Below are 12609 nucleotides of genomic sequence, written 5' to 3' on the forward strand. Positions count from 1 at the left end.
CAGATTATGTTGTTCCTGAATTATTAAAGAATTCTGAAGTCTTGCTAGGGAATTCTAATAAACACCACCAATAATACCTTTCTCCTCAAAATGCATTGGTTACTTTAGAAAACTAAGTTAGTTAGTTATCCAAAAGTTATTAAACAGTGTTTACTGCATTTGTTCCACATGCTATATGCCATCTGATGTCACATAGGGAACAAAACTTTCATTTTGGATTTTTGTACTGGGGGACCCCAACCACTGAGGCTTCTAAATCCTGATTTATGGATGCAGTGCAATATGTGGGCTTAGCCCAGAATTGCTTTTCAAACCACATTCTTCTTTAAAACTACGTTCCTTAAAACAAAAGTTCCCTCCTACTCCTGATTATCTGTGTATCTTCTTTGTAAAAAAACAAAATACACCTACCAAGAGATGCATATGAGCCTGGAGGTAGGGCTGCAGCAGAACTGAAGGGGGAATCTGAACCAGAAGATGTTACTTTGGATTTGGCACTGGCTGCTGCATTCACATCAATGTCACTGCGAGAACGCTGGAGAGACCCTGATGTTGACGCAGATTTCACACTAACTCCAGAAGCTTTAAGGAGAAAAATCATAGTTATAAATAAATCTATCCCAGGAGTCTCTTATCATGATCTCTTCAGAATATTCTTTCAATTCATTCTGAACAAAGAGGAAATATTCTTAACTTATCTTTAAGCACATACATACTTAAGCCTAATAAAAATGTAATTTCAAAATAATAATTTCTGGTGAAGATTTGTAAATGCAATCAAAGGCATTTCCAAAATTCAGCATATTCCAACATCATCTTTCAACAATTTGGAAACTCATAACACCATCATAAATCCTCAGTTTATCATTGTGAAAATGTATTTTATTTGACAGACATACTATATTTGGAGCCTAAGCAGACATTTTATACTTTGCATTGCACAGTTCTCTCTCTACAGCACATTATGAATTTATGGCAGGCAAGGCACTGACCTACTTTATGTCCCATATTTTGCTTGATAGGGCTATGCTGAACAAGTACTGGGATTTTTGATCTCTATTGGTTACTATCAGATCCCCTCTGCTGTTTGTGATTGTAGTAACCAGCAAGCATTAGGTAGGGATTAGTACAATCGTGCTGGACACAACTTTTCTAATCAAATGTTGCATTTCTATCTTAAAATAATGTTCACCATACTTATAAAGAATATTTTCAGAATTCATATATACCTTCCATATCTGATCTTAGAATTTGCTTTCAGTATTCTGTCACCATTGTCTATCATTACAGACAAGAACGAAGTTTGCTTAAGAATAAAGTAATTCATGTTTCAATATTTCTTCCCAGTGGTTTAAATGTAAAGTATTCAGCCATCTTATATTTAGAACCATTCTGTTTTAGGTCCCCAGTGTTTAATTTACAAAACTAACGTGCAAAGCTAATAAAGCAATATGAGTAAAAATTACTTTATTTTGCAAGAAGGAGAGAGAGATTATTCTGCCTTACATCTGACCATTTTTTCTCCTGGCTTCTTACCTCGTGAAGTAGTGCTTCCAGTTGGGCTTCTTTTGGTAGACAATGGACGGCTAAAAAGGAATAGAATTAATGGATTTCATTCCAGAATGAATTTTATCTTAACTATTAACTCATTTTTTATCGACATTGATGAATTATTCTATATTATTTGCATTTATACTTTTCTACATTAATACACTTTGAATTTTCCTACAAAAATGCTGTACAGAAAACAAAAATAAATAAGGAAGCAAAATCAGTTTTAGATTATGTGTAAGTGTAAAATACTTAATTTTACATTCACAAAAATAACAATTCCCAAAATGCAAAGGCTCTAATTTATAGATGAGGAAGGGATAACTTGAAGGTATTAAGTTCATCAATAGCAATACATTAGTGGAAGGGAAGGCTTACTTGAGGCTCTCCTGAGAACTAGAAGAGGAGCGATCCGACTGAGGCAGAGACACTATGCTATCAGAATTCTTCAAGTGAGATTGCAGGGCTTTCTGGTATGAGGATTCCAGTGAATTAAACAAATGTTCCGCTTCTCGGCTAAAATGATTGTGGAAGCTCCAGTAACACCTGAAAATAAAAGTTCAAACTGATCATTGAACAGTATACTAGTGTGTCAGATTATAACTGTTCAGAGAGTCCTAATAAATTTTAAGAAAAAAATTGGAAAACATAGCAGAAAAAAATCAATTGTATAATAGTGACAAGCCTATTTATTTTCATATATACTATTTGGATTTCCAAACATTGTTTAAAGGAATTTAACATTTTGGTAGGAAAGTGACTGCAGGAACTGAAAAATTAGGGGTCAGTGCATTTCCCATTACAAAATAAACAAATAAAGAAGTGAACACATTACAAGCTTAAATAAGTTTCCACTTTGCCATTAGTTATCGATATTTTGAACGCAGAAAGAGGTGGGTTTCTCTTCTATGTTAAATTAAACCAAGTTCTAAATTCCAAAGTGGGAACAGAATATCAAAAACCCTATAGAATGCAAAAGCCTGAACTTCCAGGAGTACTAAGCAATGAAAATGTTGAAATCAAGATTTTTCTTTCCAAATTCCCACATTAATGTTCTGAACAAACCATATTAAATAGAGCCAAAACAATGACTAGTTTTAGTTGGCTTATGCAGAAAAAAGTTCCAATGAATCTGATGGCATTTACTTTGAAGTACTTCAGTAAAACGCTTAGAATCACCATTAAGCATAGCATGGTCCATTTCCTGAGTTCTTAATGGTCTGGTCCTGTTCTTTCCTTGGAATATCAGTTACTGGATAAATTTTCAGCTGAACAGCATTATAAAACCTGTGATTATTGATGCACTGAACAATTAAAGCAAAAAGATGCCCACTTACTTTCTGGCTTTTATCCGTGCTTCGGAGTCAGCATCATGGATTCCTTTCTTGATGGTTTCAGCCAATACTGATACATGCCTGAAATTAGAACACATCACTATTTACCTTGTCAGAGGAAGGAGAGAAGAAACAATCTTCCAACATTACATTTGGAATTCAAAGGACGTTTATCCACTCGCCCAGAATTTGAAAGAACTGGATACACAATATCCTTTTGGAAGGTGTGGGTGTTTGTTTGTACCAGTGAGCTTTACTGCATTTCATTCTCTTTTATAAAAAATACCAAGAGACATTCCTTGGAGGTCATTGTTTTGTATGTGGAAACCACAGAAGCATGGAGACACTGAAGCACATTAAGATGCTGAAGCCATACAAGAACGTAATCGAGTGGCTATAAACCAAATGTTTGATCTATACAGAAGGGTTTCTGCAACAACAACTTGCTAAGCTTATGTGGGTCAACAAAAATATTCATATATTCCCATTTGAGGCCACTTTCTGTAACTACTTCCTTACACCCTGAATGTCTTTGCCTTTTGCTTACACAAGACAATCACTATTTTTCCCCCAGTGGCCAGAGTGATATCACTCAAGGGTTTTTAAGTAGAAAGGTAAGACAAACATTCTTTAAGTAAATACCTATACAAACAAAAAGGTTTATTTAAAATTTTACCCCCAAAAAGTTTGTTTTAAAGAGAGACTTTTAAAAATAAAAAGATTAAAAATTATTTCCATCTCCTCTGCTCATCTTTCCTGCACATGCATTTATTTAAGCATTTTACCCCATTCTTTGGCTTGAGAAGTCTTCAAGGGCAGCTTATTAAAATCCACAAAAACAAAAGAGAGCCTGCCCATAGGCTGCAAAAGCTCAGATGTGGCCCGAATGAAGGATGAAAGAAGGGGGAAACTAAGCAATCAAAATAAAAGCACTAATTGTGCAAGTCACATAGCAGTTCTTATATGGAGCAGTTGGGCTGGAAACAGTTCAAGCACTAGTCAGGCAAAAGAAATTGGGGGTCGTCGCCCCCCCCCCGGTGTCGCTATTTATTGCTCTGCTGGAGTCAGAGGGAATGTCTGTCTGTCTTTGCAAGGGCAGGAGAGAAAGGAGCCACATTAAACTCATATTCCAGATCTCCTCAATTCCACGCAACAGAATCTACCCCCCCCCGACCCCAACCACCCCAATGCAGCCAGAGGAGCAGTATGTGACATATCATACTGTTTGTATCTTACCTTTCCAGGGAGTGTGTCTGCCATTCCTGCAAAAGTAAATCTAAAAATTCAAAACACCGCCTGAGAGAGAGAGAGAAAAAAGGTAATTGTCATTAATATTGTCCCAGAGGCTATCCCAATGACAACTTGCTTAACATCAAAGAAGTAGTTAGACATGAAACAGTGATTTCAAAAGTATCTTGAGGAATCCTGTATTCAGGCTACTAAATAAAAACTTTAAAGAAAATCATGTGCTTCTAGTCAGGCTTAGGTCTTACGACATTGACATGAGCAGAGAGGGAGTGGGTGTCAGAAATGTTCAAACGATGGCTGTGACCATGCAATTGAGGGACCACTCTTTTTGACTTATGCCACATGACATACATAAAAGGGCCGAGGCTTCAATTATACTGTTACGGCCATCTTTTTGTTTTATTTTATCTGAACGCCCACCAGCCTCCCTCAGAGCTTTGCAAAATTTCTGACTATTGTTAAGTTTCATGGCTGTAGTCAGGAAATCCAGTATTCTGTGTGTCGGCATAGTACAGATAGCTTCAACCTGTGTCAGACATGGGGCCACAATGTTCATTGCTAAGCAGTGTGGTCATCAACCATGACTGCATCATTTAATGATGGCAATTCCCCGAAATCACGATCGTCGTCCTAACCAAATCCCATGGCATTAGGCGAAGCAACTTCCAAGGCCAGCAGGGAGGCAAGTGGCTGCTCCTGGGTGGGAGTCAGAGAAAGGGGGCGGGGGGGGTAGGGGATGGGTGCTAGGGGTGCCTAAGAGATAGGGAATGGGTTGGAGAAGATGAGTGATGGTAGAAGAGGGTCAGGAGGGTGTGCCGGGGTGCAGATGCAGCCAGTGCAAGACAAACGGAGGTGGGAAGTGTGCAGTTGGGAGAAACATTTGCCAGTGATTTGCTATCTTCCCTGACAGCTTTTCCACTAACTTTTTAGGGAAGTAAGGAGGGGAAATTGCAAATAGCAATCACATAATTGTGGGGCACTACAACTGGCTGTCAAGTATCCAGATTGCAATTGTGTGACTGCAGGGACTCTGGGATAGCTGGAACTAAAGGCTGGTCATAACCACTATTTATTCAGCTCCCCTGTCAGTTCAAACACTTAATGAATGGTCATATATGAAAGAATGCCTGTATTAAATTATTGTCTTAATGTCAGAAGCTCTTTGTAATTGCTCAGAATTTTTTTTATCATGTTACTCTTTTTAATCTTCATTACTTTCCAGTATTCCAACAGGAAAAACATTTTTTGTAATTTCTGTTTAGTTACAATTAAAGATTTCTCAAGAGATAATCACAATTGAACATGGTTATTGCTCAATTATTTAGTATGCAATCATTTACTAAAAGGTCAATGAGGACTGAATTCCTTTCTTCACAAATAATTTAGTTTATCTGTTAGTAAATTTCATATTTAAGTAAATCAGGCTCTGTTTCCTGGTAAGTATTTACTTATAAATAGTTGCCTTTTAAAAAAAAATGAAATTCATTGACTGAATGAGAGGTGACAGCAGATATCATAACACACAACTTTGGAATTTTAGTCTGGAACTAAATATTTCTAATGCTACATAACCTGGCACTTTTCTACTTTAATGTGCTTTTTGGTACAAACGTGTTACAAACTTGGGTGACAAAGAATAACAACTAGCAGGTTTTACCCCATCCCCCAAGAACATCCTGAATCAGTAGGGGAGTATCTAAAAATTCCACAAATTTCCTGGACAATTCAGTGCTCAGTAAGAAACTAAAAAGCATAACAAATGAAATTAGACCTATTTTAGGGTAAAAGCAGAGGATGCACCAAAACAACCCCAGTAGGAAGTCTGAGAACTGCAAAACAACAGTAAATAGGATATGTGTCAGGTTCCGAAGGGATAATGAAAACAGCCAAACACAGAAACGGTTTGTAAATGCAGTTTGTATTCTTCCTCCGGCACGAACTGACCAACAAAGCACTAAGGCAATTGATAAATTGTCAGAGCTACCACCCAGTGCTCCCCACCATCTTTTATAGTTACTCAGTAATTAAGATAACCTGTATCCCGCGCATACGCACACCCATCCCCTCGTAACCAGAACAAAAAACACCCGGCAATTAACCATGGATTGTTGTTAGTCAGTTATCACTAGCTTTGTAGATTTACTCAGCTGCTTGTGGAGGAGTGAAGTCTGGTGAGTCTTGGCAGCTGGTTTCTCCCCTAAATGGCAGCTCCAGGCCTCTGGGCTGGCTGGAGCTGACATGCGGCCCCTACCATTGAGACAGCTTTTGGGGAGCTACAAATTACAGTCAGTTAGGAGTCGAACGACCCCTTCCCCCCGGTTTTGTGGGATATCTGCGGTGGAATCTCGCTATCAGGTGGGGCGTCCTACAGTCCTTGTTATGAACCCACAATGCCCCCGACAGGGGATAACCTTTCCATAAAACAAGGTATTGTAACTGTCCCCTGTCCCACCTGGTATCTAGTATATCTTGTACTACATAGTGCTGTTCCCCATCTACAGTAACCGGGGCTGGCGGCCGTAGCGGGTCTCCTCTGATATCAGATGCCTGAACTGATCGGAGCAGGTTGCAGTGGAAGACTGGATGTGTTTTCCCCAGTAGAGGGGGAGTCTTAGCTGCACTGTGACTGGGTTAATAACTCACACGATTGGGAAAGGCCCAATGAATTTAGGCCTGAATTTCTTACATGACAACGGCAGCCTGATATATTTAGTGGCCTACGTGGAAAGGTCCTTGCGCCTTCCACTCTTTTTATATGTGGCAAAAGAGTGACATAACGCATCCCTCACCACTTTCCAAACTTTTTGCATCCGGGCTATCCACTCCTGCGAGGTCGTGCCATCTGGGCACACCTGAGGACACTCCGGAATTGGGACGAACTTCTGCCCTATAGCCACTTAAAATAAGGTAAACCCCGTACTTTTGTGCACTGCATTGTTATGTGCAACCTCTGCAAAGGGAAGGAGTTCAGCCCAATCGGTCTGTTGGTACTGGACATAATATCTTAAGTAGCGCTCCCCCATCATGTTTACTCTCTCTGCAGCACAATTGGTTGTGGGGTGGAAGGCTGTACTAAGTCCCTGTGAAGACCCCACCATTGCCACGAATCTGCGCCAGAACTGGGCACTGAATTGCACTCCCCTGTCTGAAATTATCCTTTTGGGGATGCCATGGATTCTATAGACATGGGTAATGTTGTGGCCCAACAACGGCCGGCTGAGCTGTTGGTGGAATCTGACAGCGATAAACACTATGGAACTGTCCTGGAGGCTGAGGAAGACTCTGGGGGGTGTTTGGAATCAGAGCAGGGACTAGAGAGGCCTGTTGGTCACCAAATGGCATCTGAGTCAGGGAGCAGTGAGGAAGAACAGAGGGAGGCTGTCCCTGACGTGCGTATGCGTAGGGCTGAGAAGAGGAGGGAGTAGCTTTGGAAAAAAGCTCACAGAAGGAAATAGGAACAGGTGGCTACTGATTGGTCCCTTCTGGAGAGCTTATAAGTAGGGCAACGGGAGGGGAATTTTGCAGCAAACAGCAGTTTACTCAATCCAGGTGTAGTGAAAGATTGAATTTCGTGAGTTCAAGCCTTGTTTTCATAGAGATAATTTTCTGGGCTCCTAGCTAAGGGGTTGCTTATCTCCCTCCTTAGTTGTGGCAGACAGCCAAGTCTGCTTCAGTATATATTAGAGGCTTGGGACAGAACAGGTAATGAACAGTTTGGCCAGCTTCCTAGCAGATAGGCGGCCAGTATGTGCTACAAAATGAGTCTGCTTGGAGAACAGGTCTATTATTGTCCAAATGACCTTGTTCCCTTGGCTGTCCGGTAAATCCACAATGAAGTCCTTGGCTATCGGTTCCCATGGCCAAATTGGATCTGCCACCTGCTGTAAAAGTCCAGGAGGCCGGCCAGGCCGGGCTTCATGGTAGTGCAAACAACACAACTCCTTACATATTCCTCTATGTCCCTCTTCATGTGGGGCCACCAGAACTGGCGATTTACTAAATGCAGAGTCTTGAGGAACCCAAAATGTCCAGCCAAGCGGACATCGTGGCAGCGCCTTGGTACATATAACTTCGACCCCTTCCAGGCAAAGCCCTTTCGCTGTGTTAATAAAGTTTAATTTTCTTGAAACCACTGGTCCATTGGGAGTGCTGCTTTGATTGCTCTGGAGAGCTTCCCCCTGGGCATACAAGCTTGGTGCCGGTGGGGCCTGTTGAGTGGCTAACACCCTAGGCTGTGAGGTCGGGATAATAGCCTGCACTAAATCCTCCCTTTTATTATGATACTATGGTTTGCGGGAGAGGGCATCGGCTAAGAAGTTCTTGGCCCCTGATATATATTTTAATTGGAAGTTGAATCGCTGAAAATACAAGGGTCCTCTAACTTGTTTTGGCGACAATCTTGGTGGAGTTTGAAGGGCCTCCAAATTCTTGTGGTCTGTCCAGGCCTTGAAGGGTATCCCTCCCCCTTCTAGTAAATGCTGCCATGTCAACAAGGCCCACCGGACCACAAACGTCTCCTTCTCCCAAATGGGCCAGTTGCTTTCGGTCCCTGTCGGTCCCTGTCAACTGGGAATTATCTAGTGTTGCATGCATAGTTTTTCTGGGGGGAAACAGCCTGTAGCCAACAGCCAACTTTGTGCAAGATTTACAGATGACAATTTTGAAATATTGTTACAAGAGGTGGTATGATTAATACAAATACTAAAGAGGAGCATTAAAGAAAAGAAAAACCCACAGTAGAGAAGAACAACAATGATAATTTGGGGACTGGAGGCTAAAAAATGGAGAATGGTTGCAAGAACTGGGCATGGCTAATCTAGTGAAGAGAAGGACCAGGGATGACATGATAGAATCTTCCAGTGTTTGAGGGGTTGCCACAGAGAGGAGAGGGTCAACCTATTGGCCAAGGCACCCGAAGGCCAGACAAGGAACAATGAATGGAAAATAATCTAAAAGAGATTTAACCTAGAAATAAAGAGAAATCTTTTGACAGTGAGAATAATCAACCAACGGAACAGTTTGCCTTGGGAAGTTGTGGGTACTTCATCATTGGAAGCTTTCAAGAAGACACTGGACAGCCATCTGTCAGAAATGGTGTAGGGTCTCCTGCTTGAGCAGGGGGTTGGACTAGATGACCTACAAGGTTCCTTCCAACTGTTATTCTATAACCTGTAGTATTTCTATTTTTCTATTAGCATTGGTAGACAGAGCTGAGTAAATAGAATGGGGCATGGAGGTCAGATATAGCAGATAATTTTATGAGTTGTGAGAATCATACTTTGCTTTGCAGTTACCTGATGTTCCCGAGAGCCAGTTTGGTGACAGTTAAAGGCAGCAGGCTAAAAAGCAGGAGACTATGAAGCCTAGTCCTGCCTTATGTACAAAGCCAACTGGGTAACCTTGGGCCAATTGCTCTCCTTCAACCCTAGGAAGAAGGCAAGGGCAAGCCAAAAATGTTGCCAAGAAAACAGCAGGCTGATTAGAGTCCAAAATGACTTAAAAGAAATCAAACTAGAAGGAAAATTTTTTATTTCCAAATAGGTTGATCTGAAAATGGTCTCCTACCCCCATCAGGGGAAAAGAGACATTTATTTAAATGTGTGTGAATCAAATACTATTGAGGATTACACTTGTCTGGTCTGCTTAAATCTGCAAGAGTACAGGAAGCAAAAAAGATTGATATTGACAGCTTTTAGTCATTAGGAGCAGCTCCCAATATTTGCATTGTCCAGCTCAGTAATGACAAAGACATGAATTAGAGGATTCTTCACTAAATGGAGGTTACAAAAAGGTCCTCTTCCACCACATCTGTTCCTGCTGGTCAGAACAGGATGATTGCAAAGTTCAAAAACTAATTAACATTAGCAATCTTTCCATCAATAACTGTAAGGCCAAAGAAAAGAAAAGAAAAGAAATCCTTATAACTAAATAGTCTTAAAACCAGGCCGTTTTCATAATTAATTATTCCATAAAAACATAATTGTTTAAGTAAGTTATAAAGAAGACCATAGATGCCAATCTGCATAACTCACCTTCTCACTGCAACTGATTTGGAGAAACAGTTACTGGTGATGATGGGAATTAGTCTAGGGATGTGTGTATGCTAGGGAATAAAATAAAATAAAATGTAAAAAGCAATAGCTTAAACAAATTGATTATCAAATTGAAAATGCTGAACAGGGCTTGAAGAGTTCACAAAGATCTGTGGTAGCAGAGCTGATCTTATCACTCTTTTCTACGGCTATCAAGATCCATTTTTCAAAACAAGCAAATCAATATATTTTTAACGTCCCTGCTATATTGCTAGAAGGAGCAGAAAGTTCAATTTTTTAAAAAAGCAAATGGTCTTGGAATATAGTTCTATTTTCATGGCTTCTACATTTTGTTAAATTTGTTTTTCAAATCTGAGGTTAATTCTGATATCAAAGCATACTTCCATATAATTTCCAGGGAACAGCATAAAAAGTTATTGCAGTTTTACCATGTACAAAGCTAATTCAGCATATTTCATGAAAATATAAGTCTTGATAATATTTAATTAAAAGCTGAAGGACTACAGTAAATAATCCTTTAAAATGTGTTTCATGCTGTTACAAATTAATTTCCAGAGTTGGCATTTACAACAGTCACCAAATATGAAAAAATAATCAACCTTCTTATTGAATTTCCAACACTTTTTAAGAGAACCAATTTTCTATTTTAGTAATCAGTACTGATCTTATACTAAATTTTCTAAGTATAAATCTTAATGTACGATTTATATTTTTCTTCCACTATTTAGATTGTTGCACATTGATTGTTCTATTTAAATTCTGTGCCTACTAAATCACTCAGACTTGCTCACTTTCTGAAGCACACTTTACCAACAATTTATAAATAAGCCCAGCTTGGTTATCCAAAAAAGATTCTGACTGAATGTTATATCAAACTAGAATTTTGCCTTACCATAAACATACTTTATGCTTAATGCTCTTTGTTGACTATTACTGTCAATGAGATCCATTAAACAACAAATACATGTAGGGTCCTGATCTCTATTTGGACTCCAAAACTTAGGATGCAGTTTACAGACATCCTCCCAAAATGGAACTCAAATTGTAATTTTGAATGTGGTAGAAATGAAGTTACTAGATACTAAAGAAATACTTGCTTTAATATAATGATGGGATATTAAAGCCATACATTAAAAAAAGAAGCAATTTATATATCAGCTAAATCCATCAAATCTACTTTAGATTTTTCTCTTGGCACATCGCTAAAAGAATAGTGCAGTTATGACCAGTAAAAGGATACTAGCATTCTACTAGATCAATGGAAAATTTTAGAAGAATTTTTCACATGCTGTGATTTGCAGGTAAGGCCAAAGGGCTTTTTAATACTGTTTCCTTGGAACGGAACACATATTTGCTTCTACTTCACATCAAGAAATGTTAAACTAAATAGCAGCACTGGTAAAATCAAACCTCAATTTAAAACATCTGAATGCAAATTGAAGGTTTGTTTTTAATGCCGAGACAGGCTTTCCATTAAAAATACATAATTCTTCAGCAGGTGTGTTCTATTCTTCATTTGTATTTAACATGTAACAAATGTAGAATATAGCACTGTCAGACTATTAAAAAACAGTCCAGAGAACACAATTTAATTTCAGCTTTTTGAATTGCCAGTCTGGTAATGTTTACACAAACACAGATGCAAGACAAACAGTTAAGTGAATCTCTCATGCTGACTACAAGGCCTATTTAAAATTCTGGGCAAGAGCTTGCTAATTGGACTGATTTTCATGTTTATTATATCCTCTGCTGCTTTCATCAGGAGTACATGGGAGAACAATTTGTATCTGAATTGAGCAGTACTCACTCGAATAATTAATCTCACAGCTACTACGCCAGAAGTGGCCATGATTTTGGCACTGTTGGGAATGAGATTAAAGATTGTTGGCATGATGGCTTCTGCCCCATGGTCAAACTTGTTACCCAATACCGATGACAAATGTCTGAAATACAACAAGAAAACAGATTGCAATAATGAAAGAGCAGGGTAGGCCAAGATGCAGTTAGGCAAGGCTATTATATTCAATTAACAATAAATTATAAACACAGTATGTGTGTTAACAAAGTATTCTCACTTTTCTTTCCAACACATGATATGATGGTCAGTTTTCACAAGAAATCAGTCTGGAGTAGATCACTGTGAAGTTATTAGAGAAAATCTAAATGATACTATTAAACTGCTTGATCAGTTGGTCAGACCTTCTCTTCTGCTTTCCACCTCGCCTGTCATTTGTAAATTTTAGAGCTGCTATTAGCAAGCCCTCTTGCCCTCTGCTTAAAATCAGTCCTTCCAGCAAACTGCAGTACAGAATGAAAGTGCCAGGGAAAATGAAATACCTGAACTTTCACCCTGAACTCTGATTGAACCTAGACAAAGTATTTAATCCTATAAAATAAGATTTAAGGTACGTTTTCAGACATTT

General features: G+C 39.1%; 1 protein-coding gene across 6 annotated transcripts in view; it reads right to left on the reverse strand.

The window, feature by feature from the left end:
* Positions 1 to 12609, reverse strand: part of CLASP1 (cytoplasmic linker associated protein 1) — a 229891-nt gene that overhangs the window by 96542 nt on the left and 120740 nt on the right. For all 6 annotated transcript variants that reach the window (XM_081934018.1, XM_081934019.1, XM_081934017.1 and 3 more), the window contains 7 exons: positions 11994 to 12129; positions 10166 to 10236; positions 4122 to 4181; positions 2889 to 2966; positions 1930 to 2097; positions 1537 to 1586; positions 412 to 582 (listed from right to left, as the gene is read on the reverse strand). In XM_081934018.1, coding sequence (XP_081790144.1) covers positions 412 to 582; positions 1537 to 1586; positions 1930 to 2097; positions 2889 to 2966; positions 4122 to 4181; positions 10166 to 10236; positions 11994 to 12129 — 734 coding nt within the window. The remainder of the gene's footprint in view (positions 1 to 411; positions 583 to 1536; positions 1587 to 1929; positions 2098 to 2888; positions 2967 to 4121; positions 4182 to 10165; positions 10237 to 11993; positions 12130 to 12609) is intronic.

Source organism: Natrix helvetica (assembly GCF_964273705.1).
Source record: "Natrix helvetica genome assembly, chromosome: 1".
Lineage (NCBI taxonomy): Eukaryota > Metazoa > Chordata > Lepidosauria > Squamata > Natricidae > Natrix > Natrix helvetica.